The sequence below is a fragment of the Salvelinus sp. IW2-2015 genome, linkage group LG23 (assembly GCF_002910315.2).
Source record: "Salvelinus sp. IW2-2015 linkage group LG23, ASM291031v2, whole genome shotgun sequence".
NCBI lineage: Eukaryota > Metazoa > Chordata > Actinopteri > Salmoniformes > Salmonidae > Salvelinus > Salvelinus sp. IW2-2015.
Window position 1 is genome coordinate 39,587,686 of NC_036863.1, and position 20,694 is coordinate 39,608,379.

Genomic DNA, 20,694 nt, shown 5'->3' on the forward strand with positions numbered 1-20,694 from the left:
CAAAAACAAAATAGCATACAGTAAACATGTTACAAAGTAGTATAGCTACCAATTTCAAACATACGGTAATACATGAAACATTGACTTTGTTTCCCCTTTCAGTATGTATTGGAATCTACAGTCTTTACTGTGCTTTATGTTGTACTACTGTCAAGTAGTAAAAGTACTAGAGGTCCAATGTCTGCAGTACATACCTATTCTCATTTTGGAACGTCTGGATGATGGATGCTACGGTGAAGCGGCTCAGATTGGGCTGTACTGTCTGCCCAGCCTCTCTCAAGGTCAAACCATGGTTGACCACATGGTCCAACACAGTCGTCCGAATTTCATCAGAGATTCTTGTCCTAGGTCTAGGTCTAGGTCTAGGTCTAGGTCTACCTCTACAAAGTTTGCTTCCATTGTTCTCCAAACACAGGACTGGCCTTTTTATCCAGACCAAAGGTCTGATTGCAAAGTGAACATTTACGCAATTAGTGTTTGAACATGTGAAGAGTGAAAGTGATCAATTGAGTTAGCTCGTTGAACAGTGTTGCTTTTCATTTGCACAAGAGATTTTAGTTGTGAAGATTGTGCCAAAGGTAGAGAATTGTGTGTTGCGTTTTGCCAAATGTTTGATATAGAATTGCAATCTGATTGTAAAGCAAAACATGTACCAGTAGTATTGCAGATTTGGTGTCTGGTTCTGCTAAATGAGATACAGGTGTGGGTCATTGTGCCTCATGGGCCAGTTTTAGTGTGTAAACAATTGGGGGAAGAAAACAAATATTATATTATAATGTTGTAAGTAATAGTTGTTAGTGTTTGTAGTATCAGTTTACTGTTTTCAAGCAGTCGGTTTGGAAATGGTTCTAGGTTTATAACAGGTAGTGGCTCTTGTTCCTGTAGTTTTGAATGTCCTAGGGGGAACATACAGTGGAATGAAATAAACGTATGCACTGATTAGAGATCTGCGTAATGTAGTGATGTTTTAGACATTGCTATTGGGGCGTGCTTTATCAGCGTGGGTCGATTAGGGTTGCGGTTACAGAACCCCCGTCACCCAGCCCCCTATTGCCCTCTCCCCYGTCCCACCAAAGCACCCTTCTCTCCCCCATTTAGCGCGTCTGCGACCACCCAAATCAACCAACCAGATTTGCGCAGTCCGCKGGTTTGGGGCTTCGACTGAGAATGGGGAGGAGCGTCAGAGGAATCAGTCAAGGTAGCAGCAGGCATCGTCTCTGTCCCATTGTCATGCTAATCCGAGGTAGTGGAGTGTTGTCCATCACCAGCGCTCAACAGTTTGAATGAGACAGCACACAAAGGTTAGTTGTCGTCTTCTGAACAAAGAAATCTCAGAAGTTATCAAAAGTTTGGAGAAACCTATCGGTTGCTGCAAGAGACAGAGTAGATGCGCATCTGTTTCAMCCAGCGCCGCGTTCTCTCTTATTTTCCAGGAGAATAACCTTCTTTTTTTTTTTTTTACCAGTCGTTCGGTTCATCTTTCTCGAACTCCGGTTTGTTTCATTGTTCAAATATAGGCATGGTTCAGTTGGGTTACTTGTCTTTGTGAAAGAGTTGCCCGCAAAATAGGCTATATTCTTATTTTATTTTTAAGAATAAATGTATGGATGTTTTCCAGCTGAATTGCTCGGAAAATCAGAGTGCGCTTTCCTTAAGTACTTTTCGTATGGTGGCACCGTTTCCCCGAAGTGGTTTGATAGCCTACTCCTTCGGATTTTTTTATTTTTATTGTAGGCTAATAGGCCTACTTAATTCGAAGAATATGCCGATAATTTGATCACTTGTGTTTGCTGTTTTCTGATAWGATTGGGAGATAACAGAAATGCATTGCAGAGTTTAAAGAGAAGTCAAGCTGGCTGCGCATTGGACCCCTAATTATGACACCTCTGAGTAACCAAGTCCTTATCAGTCATTATGTGGCTAATCAACTAGACAAAAAGTAATACTATTCTCAGAAGGGGCTAAGAATCTGTGAAAGAGTGATTCCCTAAGCCTTTGGTGTTTGGTCATATGAGGTACAGTACCACAACGCCATCCTCTGTAGTATACATATTTTTAATAAGTTGTTACACATGTTTTTTTTTAGTTTTTTTTTTTAGAAAAACGTGTTAGAGGTCTTATCAGTTAGTAATATACAGTGGTGTAAAGTACTTAAGTAAAAATACTTTAAAGTACTACTTAAGTAGTTTTTTGGGGATATCTGTACTTTACTTTACTATTTATATTTTTGACAACATTTACTTTAACTTCACTACATTCCTAAAGAAAATAATGTACTTTTTACTCAATACATTTTACTTGACACCAAAAGTACTCGTTACATTTAAGAATGCTTAGCAGGACAGGAAAATGGACCAATTCACACACTTATCAAGACAACACATTGTCATCCCTTCTGCCTCTGATCTGGCGGACTCACTAAACGCATGCATCTTTTGTAAATGACGTCTGAGTGTTGGTGTGTGTCCATGGCTATCCATACATTTAAAAACAAGTAAATGATGCTGTCTGCTTTGCTTAAAAGAAGGAATTTGAAAGTGTATACTTTTACTCTTGATACTTAAGTATATATGAGCAATTACCCTAAAACCAGAGGGTTTTACTCAAGTAGTATTTTACTTTTACTTGAGTAACTTTCTATGAAGGTATCTATATTTTTACTGAAGTATGACAATTGGGTACTTTTTCCACCACTGGTAATATACAGCCCACTATATTATTACACAAAGTAACCCTAGATCCAGTGTAAGGCTTGTCGTTTAACACACACACACACAAACATTGAGTAGAACCCACATTTGTAGGAGGCATCCTATGTGAATTGAGATTCCCTGAAGAAAGAAATCCTCTGTCTGTTTTTGCTCTGCCTTGCTGCCCTGTTGTCTGGTGTTGGTTTAAAAGCCCCCTACTCCTCGTATGAGGGAAAGCTGTTTTAGGTGGCCAGAGCAGGGCCAACTCATGCTGATGGATTGTGGGTTGTAGCTGATTGTATAAAAGGATCCCCCACTTCCTGAAGAAACCTCCTCTAGCCATCAGCCTGGCGGAGCAGGAAACCTTGGATTATCAGACCCAAAGACTCGTGTGTGTGTGCGTACATCTGTATGTGCTTGTGTGTGTTTGGGGGAGGGGAGTAGTACATCTCTGTCAGAGCCCCAGTCTCAGAGAGTAAATATAGCTGAAATCATCAAAGTGTGTACCAGACCGCTCAGTTCAATGACATAGATAAAGGGTAAACAGCATATTGATTCAGGGACAAAGAGCAGCCTTCTCAGCCATCCATTGTTTGCCCACAAAAGTGAGGTGAACTTTGTTTCCATCTCAGATATCATTAATGCTGGAGCCTGAATTCTTTCCCTGGGATCTGTTTTCCTAGCAAGGCTGTCTCGACTCACGTGATCAGAGAGGGAGATCTGACACCCTGGTCTGGACAGGAGGCTGTTTTAAATGCAGTATTCACACAGTTTATTTCAGGCTGAGTTTGATTGGTTTTCTCAGATGTTTTATATTCCCGGGGGGTTGAGACCTCACGTTGTTTGGATAAGAAAATCCAGCAGTTGTATTGGAAGGGGGGGGGCGGCGGCGCTCGGGGGGCTCTGTGTGGCTGTCCAAGTGGGTGTTTGAGTGAGAAAGACACAGAGGAGAACCAATCAGCAAAAAAGCACAGCCCCCTTTATTATCAACGCATCATGCTGACATGATCAAAACAGCTTTTCCAGACTCTGAAGTCAGGAGGACTTTGAATTAGGCGTCAGCCAGACTACTGTATTCCTACTCTGTAAGGTTTTTCTCATTTAGCTGCTCTGCTCCAGACTGTGTTGGAGAGCAGAGGGTATTTTGTAGTGTGCTCTATATACTGACTGGTCTGAGGTGTCGTGACAGTATCTTATACTGCTYTCTTCATTAAACAATGTGTTTTATTTGGATATTGATGTAATCGGCGGAAACTCAGTAAAGCTCTGCTCCAAGAAGCATTCTCGTGTGTGTGTGTGTATTCACGGGTAGGGGAGTTGATTTGAGTTTGACAATTATTTTAATGGGAAGCTCTGAGGAGTCCATTTTTACATAACCATGTAGTCATTACTGTGTGAAGGTGTGTGCATGGCTGTGTTCAATATATTCTACAAAGTACTCCCCTGAATGTGTGTGTATTTGTGAGAGAGTGCAGTTCTAACTGTGTTTGTTGTTTTCCCAGGGTACACTCTGTCTAGGTGAATCCTACTTCTTCCACTTTAACCACCCAGAGGAGGCCAGTCGAATGAAGAGCATGCTGCCCCAGAAGAGTCCTGTCACCACAATGGGCTATGGCTCAGGTAGGAACCTCTCTCCACCACAACCCCGAAGACAACACACAACCACTTACCCCCATTTCTCTACTTCCCCCATACCTACTGCAATTCTCCCCTGTCTATCCCCCTTGTCCCCTTGCATGAGGAACCTCCAGATGTGCCAAGGTGTCAGTGTGATTGATGTGTGTTATGGAAGTGGTTCTCAGAGTCCAGAATGTGCTTGTTCTCTGTCTTTCTGTCCGTCTCTCTGACACTGTAGTTATACTCTTCAGCTAAATGATTATGTACACAGCCAAAGTACTTTGGTCAAACTGCCCATGTAAGGTATAAATAAATGGAAGACCACCACATCCTCCGCTATGCAGTGTGAGTTTATCCGCTGCGAAAACAAATGACAGCATGTAAGCGCAGATAAACAAAGTCTGAGGCCAGCCAGCCCAGTTGGCCTCAGAGCATGCAGGGCCCGGTTCTGTGGGAGGAAGGGGTGTGCTGACAGAGGTGCTCAGGGTCCAGGCTGTCCCACAGTGCTAGAAAGTACAAAGGCATTCTGGCCCGTCTTGCTCTGCCAGCATTTTTCCATTTTTAGAAGAAGCTTTCCTTAACCACAGACTCTGTGTTTGTGTTGGGCCCAGAACCGTCTGAGGGGAGTTCTTCGCTGGTTTTTCCCTCCTTAGTCAGCACATTGCAGGGGGCTGATCACTGTTTGGCTATTAGATCCCACTGTCTGATTGCCTCAATCTCGCTCAGCTCAGGTGTTAGGCTTGAAGTAGGGTGTTTATAAGAGTGCTCCAAGACCGGATCCTAGATCCACATTAACGAGAGTTCTATTCATCTGATGTTTCCGCAGACTGTGTGAAGACTGAGCACAGCAATGGCGGCTCAGTGGGTGGCACCGTGATGAGGGGCTCCCGTTCGAAGGCGGAGCTGCAGGACTTGATGGAGACTCTGCAGCGCAGGAAGAGTGCTCTGGAGGCTAGCCTGAGGGCCAGCGCAGAATCTACCCGCACCTACCTCAGCCTGCCTCCTCCCAGCCCTGTGTCCCCCACTGCCCACAGGAGCTCCGAGCGCCCCCTCTCCTCCAGAGGCCTCCCCTACATGACCAGCAGCAGCATGCCCCCCTCCCCTCGCCAGGGCGAGCGCCCTCTCAGCCCCAACCCGCCATACACACGCTCACGCCACCAATCACAGGACAGCCTGCTCCTCTCTAACTCCTCTGATGGTCGCCGCCCCCCTGTAGCCAGTTCTATGCTGTCCATGTGGAATGGCTCCTCTTCCTATGGGGAGCCTGCCCCCCGCCCACCTCGGGGCCACAGCGGTGCGGCCAGCATGCCCTCCAGCCCTCGTCTAGGCCGCAGGCTATACGCCCAGGGCCGGAACGTGGACAATGGTATGGACCCTGCACCACGTCAGAGGAAGTACTCTACAGGGTCACTCAACGGTCTGGGCTCTACCCACAGCCGCTCTCTACCACGCCTCCACCGGTCGGCCGACTCCCCGGCTCTGTCCCTGCCACCACGCCGCTCCATAGTCTCCCACCGAGGGGAGAAGGTTTCTGTGTCCTTCTCCTCCAAGTCGAGGCGCAGCCTGTTTTCTCTGGAGCGGCCGCCAGATGTGACTGTGCCAGCCACAGCCAGTGTACCGGGTACTCCCCGCCGGGCCAGCCTGGCCTCTCTGGGCTGTGAGGTGGAGGGAGGGGGCCTGCAGGGCTCCTCACCCTGCCTGGACCTGGGCCTGGGCGAGAGGAGGCTGTCCTTTGGGAAGGGGGGACTGGGGCCGAGATCGAGGAGGGGCAGCATCAGCTCTCTGAATGGGAAGGAGGAGCTGAGAGACTACCACATGCACCAGAGAGATGAGAGGCTCAGAGAACAGGAGGTGCAGAGACTGGTGAGAGAAGCAATTATTTCACTCCTATTCATTATTATTCTGCCATGATAAAATCCTGCTTTTATTATTCAGTCTAGAGTTTAATGTAGAAGCTTCTGATTGTGTGACTGCGACACTTGGTTTCATTCTGCCAGTTCATCTGGTCCCCAGTCTCTTCACTAGGGACTGTTATGAAAACATGAAAGTGTTTATGGGGCTTTGATTTCAGCTTCTGTTACTTGAGAAGGCTAATTGGATGTTCTGACTAGTTCTCACCATGTTTCACAAGCCCCCTGTTTAATTGACTGAACACGCACTCACTCCTGCTGTAAAGAGATGGAAGCCATTCAGACTGGTACGCCATAAAACCAGTTGGTCAGACTGGTTAAAACTCCTTTGAACGCTGCGTTCCTCAGAAAATCACTGGATACAATTTTGCACGTCAAAATCCCTTTAAAAATGTGGTTTCTCTGTTTTTATGGGTTGTTTGATCGTGCTTATGGGTGATCACATGATCACATTGTGTTGACGAAAGACTGTAAATAGATGAAACCACCCATCTACGAAATAATTGGATCCCAGTTTCACAATCTGAGTGGTATATTGGCTGTATACGTGACTGTGTTGACCACTGTGTGTGGCTGTATACTGTCTGGCTGTATACGTGACTGTTTCTCCCCGTCTGTGTGTAGGAGCGCCAGCGACTGGAGACCATCCTGAGCCTGTGTACTGAGCTGGGCCGTGTGGAGCGGGACCAGAGAGGCTTGGCCGTCTCCGACCTGCAGAAGATCAACAAGGAGCTGGAGAAGTTGCAGGTGTCTGATGATGAGTCGGTGTTCTCCGACTCCCCTGGCAGCGTCAGCGGCACCGCCCTGGAGAACGGCTTTGGCACCAGACCCGAGGGATACCARTTGGCAGAGGAGCGGCAGGTCCGCGAGCGCCATCACAGCGGGCACAGGGATGCCAGGGCTCAGTCACCTGCTCTCAGCCTGCGCAGCAGTGCCCCCTCACCCTCCCCTCGCCACAGAGCCAAGGTAAGGCCTGGGGGACATGTCTTACATTGTCCCGAGACCGGAGGTCTTYCCTTTCTAACCCTTTCAACACTCAAACAAGCACTTCAATATACACAGACAAACATGTGGGGCACACATACTCACACACTGAAAAGTGTATAGAAAAAGTGTGTTGGGGGGGGGGTATAAAAAGGAACCAGGAATTCTGGGTATGGGAGTGATATATCAAAGCATCTGCATGACACAGTATTTCCTGACATAGCTGCGTGTGTTCACCTATGACAGAGTGAATGTAAATACACGTATTACGTTTTTAGTCATTTTAAAGTACACTGCATCACGAAATGTATGTGGACTCCTGCTCGTCGAACGTCTCATTCCAAAATAATGGGCATTAATATGGAGTTGGTCCCCCCCTTTGCTGCTATAACAGCCTCCAGTCTTCTGGGAAGATGTTGGAACATTGCTGGGGGGACTTGCTTCCATTCAGCCATAACAGCATTAGTGAGGTCGGGCRCTGATGTTGGGCGATTAGCCCTGGTTCGTAGTCGGCRTTCCAATTTATCCCAAAGGTGTTTGATGGGATTGATGTCAAGGCTCTGTGCAGGCCAGTCAAGTACTTCCACACCGATCTCGACAAACCATTTATGTATGGACCTTGTTTGTGCACGGGTGAATTGACACTCAAACTGTTGCCACAAAGTTAGATTTTTATTTATTTAACCTTTATTTCACTAGGCAAGTCAGTAAAGAACAAATTCTTATTTACAATGACGGCCTGCCCCGGCCAAACTCTAACAACACTGGGCCAATTGTGCACCGCCCTATGGGAATCCCAATCACAACCGGTTGTGATACAGCCTGGAATCAAACCAGGGTCTGTAGTGACGCCTCTAGCCCCGAGATGCAGTGCCTTAGACGACTGCGCCACTCGGGAGCCCAGAATGTTGGAAGCACAGAATCATCTAGAATGTCATTGTATGCTATAGCGTTAAGATTTCCCTTCACTTGAACTAAGGGGCCTGGCCCGAAACATGAAAAACAGTCCCGAACCATTATTCCTCCTCCACCAAACATTAGTTGGAATTATGCATTAGGGCAGATAGATGACTCTGGGTTTGGCGGATGCCAGGAAAAGCTGTCGGACTACCAGATGGTGAAGCGTGATTTATCACTCCAGAGAACGCGTTTCCACTGCTGCAGAGTCCAATGGCGGCGAGCTTTACACCATGCCGCTTGTGTGCGGCTGCTCAGCCATGGAAACCCATTTAATGAAGCTMCCGACAAACAGTTATTGTGCTGACGTTGCTTCCAGAGGCAGTTTGGATCTCAGTAGTGAGTGTTGCTACGYGCTTCAGCACTCGGCAGTCCCGTTCTGTGAGGATTTGTGGCCTACCACTTTGCGGCTGAGCCGTTGTTGCTCCTAGACGTTTCCACTTCACAATAACAGCACTTACCGTCGAACGGGACAGCTCTAGCAGGGCAGGAATTTGACAAACTGACTTACTGGAGAACTCAGTGACTTTCCAGCAAGGCTATTCTATTGCCAATGTTTGTCTATGGAGATCGCATGGCTATGTGCTCGATTTTATACACATGTCAGCAACGGGTGTGGCTGAAATAGCCGAATCCACTMATTTGAAGGGGTGTCCACATACTTTTGTATATATAGTGTACACTGAGTTTGTTATATGATATGATATGTAGATATTTATTTTTTTACTCAAACCATCTGTGGGCCGGATTGGACCGGATCGCGGGCCAAACCGGCCTGCAGGCTGTATGTTTGACACCCCGGCATTAGAGGSTATGTGAGTACACAAGGTAGTGGAAACTATGTAGCCCTGTGGGGGTTGAGGTATGCAGCAGTGTTGCTGAAGATATAAGGAGTCCTCCTGATATATACTATACTTTCCATGTAGGGCTGTATTTAAACACAAAGTACACCTCCACTGGTTCCTCTGTCTTCCACCAGGAGCTTAGTCTGACTCTGCACCTAACCCCAGTCCCAGTTTCAGTCCCAGTGCAACTATTAGAGTTATATTATCGCTGTAAAACTGTGGCATTTTTCCACTCTAGAGCAGTAATGACTTAATGCTGTGTTTGGTTTTAATGGAGTTCTCTGGGGAATAGTTCAGTTACAGCCCTAAGTCAGTTACAGCCCTATCTGAAAGGAGGGGGAGCAGGAAATGACTTAAACCCCAGTGGAATAACTGTGTGTGTGTGTGTGTGCGCGCGCATACGGTGTGAGAAGTATTTCTCCAGATGTTTTCTTTAATATTACAGTACTTACAATACCCAGTACCTGCTTTGTAGCTGATATTAATATTTATACCATTTCAATAGAAAATCATACTACCTTTTTAATTTGGGAGAAAAAAAWTATTTTGGGGCCTACTTTATTCCCTGACTACCAGATTAGCATTACATTTCATTGCATGTAGAGAATACATTTCCGATACCATTTGTTACGGCTGAGGCAGACACCCATTAAAGACACAAGTTATTGAACCTCCCAATCCACTCTTCTTCCGACTCACATTCCTGAGCCTTGGCAGTGGAACAGTGGAACAGTTAGTGAAATACCGTCTCTGAAACAGCCCATAAATCGCAGGACTGCAGTCTGCCTGCCACATGAGGTTCAGACCGCTGTCGACCAGCACTACTTTAGGCTCCTAGGTGGAGTAGGAATCCGATATTGTAGAGACACATCGTCAGATACAGCATGTGGCTGAATGTGTGTGGATTAGACCTGGGGCTGATGAGAAGGAGCGGGTGTTCTGATTCTGTCTGGTGGCAGCAGCCCTCTCTGACTGATAGAGGAGATGACTACGGCTTGTACACTAGAGTCCTTCTGATGTAGCAGAGTATGAGTAACCCAGTCCCTGTTCTGCTGAAGGACTTGGGTTTCCTCTGCGTTACAGACACGAGGCAGGAGCATTAGCCCACCCCACCATCACTCACAGCAATCTGCGGCAGCTCCATCTCACCGACGTACTATGGCAACAAATGAGAAGGAATTATAGGATGTGAAGAAAACATTAAAAAAAAAAAAATCCCCCATACCTCTGTGTACAACAGTGGATATCTTTAAACAAGAGGCATGATCCTGGCGTGGGCCTTTTATGATAATTTAGACATGACATCATCAGTGTTGACGGTAACACACATTGTGAGTAGATGCGGTAGTTTGTGGACTAATGATGGTTCCGTAATATCACCAGCAGCAGGCTGCGGAGGATGTGCATCTGAAACAGGAAGTGAGCCGTATTGAGGAGGAGAGGATCCAGGTGCTGAACAACGTAGAGGAGGTGGAGCAGAAGATCAAAGACCTGGACAACCAGATGGAGGAGTCCATCAGAGAGGTATGCAGCGCACGCCATGGGATTGTGAACGGAGCTGCACGCATKCTGGGTGTTTGATGTTTGTGTCAGTGGGAGTTAATGTTGACTTGTGTGTGTTTATGAGTTGGAATTCTTTGTGGAGTTAGGAAATGAATGTTTACAGTTGTGGCTGGGTAATGATACTAGTGGGGGTTAGCGCTTGTATCTGGCTTTTGGGAGCAAATTATCTAGAGTTATGGATCATTGTAATTTAAAGTTGCGTCGGTCAGTGGGATAATGTTACCTGTGTGTGTGTGTGGTATGCAGATGGAGGTAGAGCGGGCTCTGCTGGAGGGGGAGCAGGTCTCTGAGATGGCTCTGCTACAGAGGGAGAAGGAGGTACTGGACCAACTCAATGAGAAGATTGGCAGCACTGACAAGACTGCCCTCACAGAGAAGTCCCAGGTAAGTGCAGCAGACGTTGTCCAGCCCTGAGTTGGATGCCATTGCTCTCAGACACAGGGAACGTGAGGGGGAGAGACGGACAGAGAGACAAGAGTATGTGGGAGTCGGGATGTCAGTGGTAAGAATCTGACTAGGAGGAGTCCACAGGTCTGAATACAGTAGAGCAGTCAGTCCACAGGTCTGAATACAGTAGAGCAGTCCAGTCCACAGGTCTGAATACAGTAGAGCAGTCCAGTCCACAGGTCTGAATACAGTAGAGCAGTCCAGTCCACAGGTCTGAATACAGTAGAGCAGTCCAGTCCACAGGTCTGAATACAGTAGAGCAGTCCTTCCTCTTTTTTTTCTTTCTACATCCCTCCACTTTGTTTCCTCTCTCCCTTCACTAACACTCTCTTTCCTCTCTCTGTTGTTGTGTGTGTGTGCGCATGTGTGCGTGCGCACTTGCGCATATGTTTTAGTGTGTGTATGCATGTGTGCGTGCTTTTGTGTCTGTGCGTATGTGCCTATGCATTTGTGCGTGTGTGTGTGTCCACGACTATGCAGGAGAAAGCCCTGCTCGATGCTGAGAGGGTAAAAGTAGAGAGGCTGGCGGAGCTTGTCTCTGAGCAGAGGACCCAGCTGGACAACTGTCCCGAGGCGCTCAAGGAGCAGCTTCAGCAGCAGCTCTCCAGGGTCAGTAAGACACAACAACAAACTCCTAACTGGTCCCTCGTCCTCCGCAGTTAATATGGCCTCCGTTCTCCCTTTTAACATGTTGTTTCTGCTTCCCTCGCTCCTCCTCCTCGTAATTCACCCTCTTCCATGTGTTTGCTTTTGCGTTCTATTTCTGTGGYGCACAGAATCCTCCTCTTTGGCCATCCGCTCCCTTTTCTAAATGTCCTCGTATCCCCCCCTGCCTCACTCAGACAGCTCCTTTTCTAGTTCTTGGTTTCCCTTGATGGTCTCTCCCCTATGATTCAGACCGAGATAGCCAAGTAGGGAAAGTGCAGTGACTTGAATGATGTGCTCAGAGAGTAGATGCATGTTGTTATCCAGCGAATGCATTTAACTGGCATTACAGGATAAATGGAGTTCATTCCTGTGGTCCGTTTGTCTGTAAAATGGAAATGTATTTGTCTGTCTGTGAGTTTAAATCCTCCACACACTGACCCACTTAAAGCCAGTGCATTCTCTATCTTATATGATGTGYGTGTGTGCGCTGTCTGTCAGGATGTGGAGGTACTGGAGGCTGAGAGGAAGTGGTTTGAAGACCTGGAGTTCCAGCAGCTGGAGAGAGAGAGTCGTCAGGACGAGGAGAAGGAGGGTCGGAACCAGCATTTACTGCGAGAGATAGCAGATTACCAGCGTAGTACTGTCACGCGCAAGGAGAGACTCCTGACCCTGAAGAAGCAGTCAACACAGATTACCCAGCAGTCTCAGCGAGAGAAGGACAGCTTTCTGAAAGAGAAGAACAACCTGCTCCTCATGCTTCAGAGGGTAAGAAGGTTTTTGGTTACTGGTTTTGTTTTGTATCTGACTGCCTGCMCCGCTGTTTGACTGACAGTCTGTGTGTCTCTAGGAGAGGGAGAACCTGGCCTCGCTGGAGAGGAAGTATGCTGAAGTGACTGGAGGGCAGGCCTTCCCTAACAACCCTGTTGCCATGAAAGAGGTATATTGTACAATTCATTCACTACTCACAGTGCATACTGTATGTCTGACCAGCAGAGGGCAGCTGTGTCTGTACTAAGAGCCCTTCAGTGCATGACTGGAATTCCTAACAACAGAGGAAGTTGCCTTATAAAACCACCACTTTCAATGAATGTAAAGCTTTTATCATTTCCATATGTTTCTGTTCTGGTCTCTGCAGCACTTCCGCTCTCTGGAGGAGAGGAGGCGGGGCAGTAAGGAGAACTCCCACCTCAGTGACAATCTCCGTAAGAGGAGCCAGCAGCCCCTCAGTCACTACAGCAGCTCCACACTGGGCCGCAGCCTGTCCTCTAAGGTGAGAATGGGGGACCAACCTCCCCATTGCACATCATTGAAATATTGATTGTTAATGCCATTGAATGCCAGAGTCCCCTCATCTGATTACTGGAGCTTTGGGTTCGAGAGACACTTACCAGGTCATGATCTCTCTCTCTCTCTCTGTTGTGTCTGTCTGTCTACTCTGCAGTCCCACGTGCCCCTGTCCCAGAGCTCCAGCTGTGGTAGTGCCATCCCCCGGGGCCTCTCTGTCTCTCCCAGAGATCTGGAATCTCAACGCCTGCTCAAGGGTGAGCCAAAACCATTGTTTTGTGAACACGATATCGGTGTCTACTCCAAAGTTTTAAACTTCTTTTAGGTTTTCTTAGTAAGTAAATGATGCCTCTAATGAAGTACTGTCTAGAAGGAAACTGTTAGTTGGAGGAAAGGAAACTTTCTCTTTTGAAGTTTTATTCTGAGCTTTCTTTATTTTCATCTAGCAAAGCCATCGTATTATCTCTGTCTCTCTCTGCCCTTTTCTCTCATCATCCCTGGATTCCCTGCCTCGCTCCCTAACCCACTGCCTGTTTCTCACCGCATGCTAGCTACATGCTGCAGGGTTAGACATGTGTAGCTTTCCCTGTCTTGTGTGACCTGGTCCACATTACAGGTCAGTCTGTTAGTTAACACATCCTTTCCTCCAGTTTCCATCAGAATCGGTCTGAGCAGTAATGACATGTTCAGGATCCTCTGCTCTGATGTTTCCAGCAGGAAGGAACAAGAGACTTTGGAAACAGTTCTGAGAGGGTTGAAAGACCATGCCCATTTCAGTGTTATGAGGGAAATATACTATTTGTGTTCCAGCAATGACCTCGGACCAACTGCAATCAAGTTGTGACTGTTAACCAGCAACAAACCTTTTTACATCTTCCATCTAATCTGATAAAAGACTTTAGAAAGAGTATGTCTGTCTGTGTGTCCGTCTGTCTCTCAGCAGGCCACAGCCACCTGTACGTGAGTGAGGACAGACAGAGACTGGTTGACCTGTGTAGCAGGACCGTCTCAGAGTCCAAYGTCTTCCTGGACTCCTTCCACTACGCAGACAACGGCCATGCCTTCGACACGCTCAGCGTGGACAGCTCTGACAGCATGGAGACCAGCATCTCTGCCTGCTCCCCAGACAACATCTCCAGGTGAGAGAGAGAGCGTGAACTGTTCACATAGGACTGTGGTTCAAGCAGGACCATTGATAGCTCAATGTGACATTAGTTGAAAATAGCATTAAAAAAAATTCTAGAGGAGAGCTGGGTGACATGGCCGTAAGAGACATTTTATGAATTAGAGAGATGTGACTCAGCATCATGCCATATGTATGGTTCTTTCCTGTGAGGGAGGGCTGAGGGGGAGGGAGGGGTGTGGCTGGTGCAGGAGTGTCAGGTCACAAACACATCTGTGCTCTCAGGGAATTGGCCCGACCACCTGTTAGAGCATTGTGGGAACCCAAACCATCAGTACTGTTACTGTGTCACTGGGATAGTGCCAGGATGCTGAAGCTAATGTAAGTAAAGGGCTTGCTTGTGTGTGTCGGTGCTTGCTCAGGTTGTCTGTTGTAGAGAGGAGGCYGTGTTTGTTCAAACCAAAAGTGCTGTGTTGCATCCTTTTTGAGTGAAAAAGTGTGTTTGCGACTTGTGTGTGATTGTTTAATGGCAGTTCTTGTCGGAAGGAATGAGTTGGATGAAATCAGTTCAACTCTCTTGACAAAAGTTGATTATGCTCATTGGTTACGCTTGACAACAGACACGTTGTTCTGCAGAGTTTTTGGGATTTTCCATTTGATGTCACGTTCTTCCAAGCGAAACCTATGCGACTCATTCTAAATCTTCACGATAGTCTTGTTACAATGGTAAATCTATATTTATATCTATCGCTGCCGATGTTGTTTGGGTGTATCGTGATAGTCCTGTACAATCTGTATGTCGTTATACGTTTTGTCGGTGAGGAGACAACGTGGCTTCACCAGACGTTGTCCAGCTGTCTCACAGCCAGTTTTACCAGCAGAAGAGGTGTGCTTTCTGCATGTTACTAATCCTGTACACTACACAACAGCTCTGAGAGTTACCACTGGTTTAGTGTGTCAATGTGATCTTGGGCAGTACATTATTTACAGGACAGAAAAACATGAGAGAAAATGTAATGTCTATACGTTGTACGTGATGGGATTTATGACTGATGCAGAGGTGCAGTGTTAGTGTTAACTTTATAGTAAAGGYCCTAGTCTGGGATTTCACTCACACTTAATCGGTTCCAGGATGGACAGTACTTTCCTGKTGAGAGTGTGTCCTCTTCCTTGATGTGTGTTTCTGGTTCTCTTTTTTTCCAACAGTGCCAGCACATCCAACGTAGCAAAGATTGAAGAGATGGAACGTTTGTTACGAGARGCCCAGGCTGATAAGAATCGTCTCCTTGAGCACAGGGTAATGAAGCCTTCATAAGCAACCCCATCTCTACCTGTGTTTGTGTGTGAGAGAGACCATGCTGTAACTATCGTTGTGTGTAGGAGCGTGAGATGGAGGTGCGCAGGCAGGCCCTGGAGGAGGAGCGGCGGAGGAGGGAGGACCTGGAGAAGAGACTGCAGGAGGAGACCAACAGGAGGCAGAAGATGATCGAGAGGGAGGTGAAGCTACGTGAGAAACAGAGGGCACAGGTGGGAGAAATAGAATGGGCCAAGAATCACAATACCAATCATTCTACTTATCAATTTAGAGATTTTTTTTGTATTTTGTATTTTTTTGTATTTTGGTCCCTTAAAGATGCATTCTTAAGATGGATCTTAAGCACAACAAATTTRTAGCATATTGCATGACTTGGATTCGTAACATAAAACACGAAAATCCTTGAATTTTAACCACATTCAACTGAACATAAATCCATMATTTCAATGCTCACTACATTAAATCATACATTTAAAAGCCCATTTCATGGAGAATGTTACTGACAGGACTATATGTCAACTTACTTTRAAGAGATCGTGGTTGGGTCTAAATAGGCGTTTGGCGATTGGTAGGCAAAATTCATAGTACTTTAACTGCCATTTCCCGAAAAGTCAGACCCTTCCYACAGACCGACACATTTCTCTCAGCTTCAGACGCATCTGCATTCACCACATTTGGTGTAGTTATTCTAGATAACATTAATAACATACGTTATTCTAGATAACATTTTCTTTGTGAAAATGCTGGCAAAAATGTRTTTTACAGATAGAAAGAATGAAAAAAAGTATTTATCCACAATCTTCTCTGGACATGTCTGGTCCTCTGGAGTGTCTTAATTAACAAAATGAAAATGAAAAATGTAGGCTGACTTTATCCTGTGTTCAGAAAAACAGATTTGCGGTACATGCAAATATGCGCATATTTAATGTGTATGTATATATATATATATATATATCCTCTGTTGCATGTTTTTATATTTCAGAAAAGTAGTAATATAGGGTAACCAGCCTGTCCCCAGAAATGTCCCTGATTAGCCCTTAAAAAGAGAAAAGCTATTTTTCACAGATGCACATCTTAAATCAGGTTACAGATCAGTTACGTACTCTAAAAATAAAGTTCCTGAAGTATCCTTTTGGGGTTCTTCAAACTGTGGGGGAACCCCTATAAGTACTTTGAATAACCCTTTCAAAAGGGTTCTTTTAAAGAACCACTTTTAATGGATCCTCCAATAACCTTTTTGAAGAACCTTTTGGGGTTAATTTTTTAACCACCCCCTCCCCATTTATTATTAATAATACGCATAACAAATACACAATATTTTAGTTCTCAGTGTTTTTATTAGGATTTTAGTGGCAAAGCAGAATAAAAAAATCACAATATGAGGTAAACTCCAAGCAGAACCAAGTCCAATGGTTATATCCTCTGGCTTGTTGATGTGTTGATGTTCTCCGTATCCATAGCCAGAATGATTTTGCATGGTGATCGAACAGGTTTCCTGTTATATTCATCAGAGGTGTAGGGAGGGTGAAGTCTGTGAATCCCCAAAATAGTAATTACACAGATGTTTAACAAAACATGCACACGACAGTATTCATACCTTAGTTTTAGTGGTGAATGTGAATGAACAAAAACTGTTTTTGATAATGGTCTTCATACACATACCTTGTCCATAATGTAGAGGCCTATGGGATATTCATTGACGAGGTATGGGAGGAGGATGGTAATTGTGATCTGCATTACATACCAATTTACATACCTTTTGTATGCCTCCTTGTCTGTATACCTGCAGACAGAGAAAAGTGAGCAGTTCAGTCATCTGCACCCAATAYAGCTAGCCTTCAACATATTCTTATAGMCTACTCTAACCTCTTTGTTGATTGATATCCATTGAATTACGTCCATCTTCTGTTTTAGAAAGATTTGCACAAATATGAAAAGATAGCTGGTATCATCATAAAACAATATACATTGAGATCATACAAGCGTCAAATCTTACCTTAAATTKAAGAGATCTTTACATTGTTCAGTTGTGTCTCCACCTGCTGTCCTTTCAAATCCAAACGTTTCAGTTGGGCAGTTAGGTTCCTGCAAGAACCCCCTCCTATGGGKATCTTAATCGGGATCCCTTGTTGAACCCCACATTTAGTTTGTGTAKTTATTGGTTTTGTCTACATTCAACTGGTAAGAGATCATTGTGATATGAATAGGGGGGGAATATTACCCTATTAGGTTGGTGTGTCTGGCCTTAAATAGACAAGATTCAAGACAATTTGAAATAAAAATGTCTAGCAGATCTTCAACGTGATTGTAGCTGTTAACCGTTGGCTCAACACAGACTAGACACCTGTGACCCCTGACCCTTGTCCCCAGGCCCGGCCGATGACACGCTACCTCCCTCAGAGGAAGGATGACTTTGACCTCCATGGTCACATCGAGGCAGCTGGACACAACCCAGACAACTGCTACCACCTGGCCATCACCGATAAAACCTGCAGAGGGTTCCTGGTCAAGATGGGTGGCAAGATCAAGACCTGGAAGAAACGCTGGTTTGTCTTCGACCGGAACCGCAGGACCCTGGCCTACTATGCAGGTGATTAGAACTTCTATTCTCTCTCTTTCTCCCTCTTCTCTGTCTGTTGCGGCTGTAATTGGTAGATCAATCAGAGCGCTGAAAGAAAAGCAGAAACGGTATCGTCGTCAGGCTATGCTGCTTTGCTCTGGAAATCTAGGAAGTGCTTTGATTTATGTCATGTTTTTGTTTCACCGCCCAATAACATAGTCATTCCAACGGTATGTGCTCTGTTCCAGACAAACACGAGGCCAAGATGAAAGGAGTCATCTACTTCCAAGCCATAGAAGAGGTTTACTATGATCATTTAAAGAATGCACACAAGGTAAGGTACAAATTATTAACACGTTTAAAGTATCTAGTATCCTTGTTTTAAGGTAAGAAGCACCATTTTTCTTAAACTAGACTGGACATTTGTTTTTTTTCTCCCTCTCTTGCACCCTCACAGAGCCCGAACCCATCGCTGACGTTCAGCGTGAAGACCCATGACAGGGTGTACTACATGGTGTCTCCCTCCCCTGAGGCCATGCGCATCTGGATGGACGTCATCGTCACCGGGGCTGAAGGATACATGCATTTCATGGTCTGAACCCCCCCCCCCCCTCTCAGGAGCTCTTACCACATTCTGACCACAGACTCTCAGTTGACAAATCAACAGGAAATATCCTCTCCTCCAGTTCCATCGCTGCCTCAAAGACAAAGCAATGTGACTGGTCAGGATTGAGAATCTGTGACCCGAGCACAATACCCTCCTGGTTTATACCTTTACAACCACTTTCATTTCGGTCTCACTTCAGTGAGCCCACCGCTCTCCTCCTTCTCCGGGACTGATGTGATGGTAATCTGATACTTCAGTTTGGCAGGGAATTACTTCCTCTGGAGGATTAGGTGCCCAGTGTTGCTTGTTCATTTGGAAATGACAATCTAGGAAGATTCGAATACTTATCGTTTTATGTGTGAGAAGCCTTTTGGCACAATCACATGGTTTACCCTCATGATATTTTGGGATCGTTAATGACCCTGAGTCGCTGTCTAGGGTGTATTATGCAGTCTGATAGGCTAACAGTGTACTAGAGGTTATTGTCTCGTCCTTTTCATCATCCAAGTTGAGCCGGCTGTTGATTGRTCAACCAAAAGCTCTCCATCTGTTTTCCTTCCAGCTGGACAGTCTCTTTTTCTCCCCCTCATGTGCCAAACCTTCCGGGGGACTGTCTAGCATCTGCACAGMCTGAGAGGACAATGGCGCCCTCCATTGTAAAAGCCAAGGTGATGCACATAACTGATATGCATCTTTTGTACCTTACTGTTGCTCAGGAACGTGGGGTCAAGAGGGGAAATCCTAAAACGACAGAGACTTGAAGGGTTTGAAAAGTACCTCTCTCATCACTATGTACCAAAGACATACTTATTTGTATGTAAATCATGTAAATGGAACCTAAAGGTTCTGCGAAGGAATACTTACAGGGTGTGGAAGGCGTTGACGATCTGTGTGCATGTATATACATTTAGTGTGCGCCACACAGCTAAATAAGTTGGCAAAAACATTCCAGGGCACTTAAAATACTTGTTTAAAAAAAAAAATGTCTTAATGGAACATGGCATTGTATATTGTGCCTTTATGTAAGTCCGTCTTATGACAGGTTGTGTAATATCAGGCTACCAGTGGGCTGGGTGCAGCTCCCTACCCAATGAATGGGCTCATTCATTTCGGGAAAGTTTTAGAAGGCCTTGCATTGCTCCTATTGTAAAGCACCATGTGATATTGGATGTCATTGATGTCCTTAGCATAGAGTTGGTCTGTTTTTAGTTATTACACAGTCGCTGTTAGACCTGTGTAGCGCTATAATAGTTACTGCTTTTAAAATGACTTTTTTGAGGTCACAAATAATGGAACATGTATTTATATTGGTTTAATTGTATCTTCTCTTTTTTTTTTTTGACATATCTAAATATGTGTCAGTAGTATGTGCATGTTGAACATACACATCAGCCATTTGTGTTAAACCAAAGAGCAAAGCAATCTCCAGTGTTCTGGAATGATTATACTGAAGTCAAAATAGAAAAGAAAAATGTGATTCTACTTATTTGACCCAGTTATCTTAGCTGATGTATTTTTAATTACTGTGATCAAAAATKTATTATTCTTTTAAGATCCAATGATACTGAAATGGCTCCCTCACTCACTGTGAGCTCATAGGTAGCAAGTAGTTACATGGTCAATGAGGTTACTGGGAGAGTGCACACGAGACCAAAGGGCCTTCTCTGACAGTGTTGAGGTGACAGTTGATTAGCTCATAGGACATTTTTCACAGTGTTATGAAGGGGACTGACTAGCTCTTTGTGACCAGTTGACCTGTCAAGCAGGAACCCTCATGCTCGGCCTGTGTGACTACACAGTATGGACACACTTCAAGTATTTTCCATATGTGTACCAAGGAAACAATCACTTTTTTATGCATTTTAAATATATATACATTTGGTATTTTTATATGAACAGTGCTAATTCAAATGTTATTTTTAATCCTGCATGTTTTTTTTTATACAAATGTAAGAATAAATCATATACGTTTACTAATTTGTTTCATGTTACTATTTCTATTCCAGTATATTTATGTTTCAATACTAAATATATTGTAACCGGGTAAATATTCAACATGTAATGTTTTGTTGTATATTGTAGATTATACAGTGTAGCCGGTTAGTTATGGTGATATATCAAATGCCACTGTCACAGGTGTTACA

At 45.1% G+C, this 20,694-nt stretch overlaps 1 protein-coding gene across 12 annotated transcripts; it reads left to right on the forward strand.

Moving 5' to 3' along the window:
* The first annotated feature begins 1,169 nt into the window (after positions 1-1,169).
* On the forward strand, positions 1,170-20,527 carry phldb2a (pleckstrin homology-like domain, family B, member 2a). 12 transcript variants are annotated; one of them, XM_023967625.3, is made up of 18 exons: positions 1,170-1,301; positions 4,193-4,310; positions 5,134-6,170; positions 6,842-7,183; positions 10,387-10,527; positions 10,813-10,950; positions 11,494-11,622; positions 12,160-12,426; positions 12,509-12,598; positions 12,797-12,931; positions 13,103-13,202; positions 13,886-14,084; positions 14,354-14,449; positions 15,275-15,365; positions 15,449-15,565; positions 17,754-17,973; positions 18,192-18,277; positions 18,401-20,527. In XM_023967625.3, the coding sequence occupies exons 1-18, from the start codon at positions 1,284-1,286 to the stop codon at positions 18,539-18,541; spliced, it is 3,465 nt and encodes a 1,154-aa protein (XP_023823393.1). In that variant the 5' UTR covers positions 1,170-1,283; the 3' UTR covers positions 18,542-20,527. The 12 variants fall into 12 exon arrangements, with proteins under 12 accessions (XP_023823393.1, XP_023823390.1, XP_023823392.1 ...); XM_023967622.2 differs by having other exon boundaries at positions 1,171-1,301; positions 15,449-15,595; XM_023967624.2 differs by having other exon boundaries at positions 1,171-1,301; positions 13,889-14,084; positions 15,449-15,595.
* The last annotated feature ends 167 nt before the right edge of the window (positions 20,528-20,694 follow it).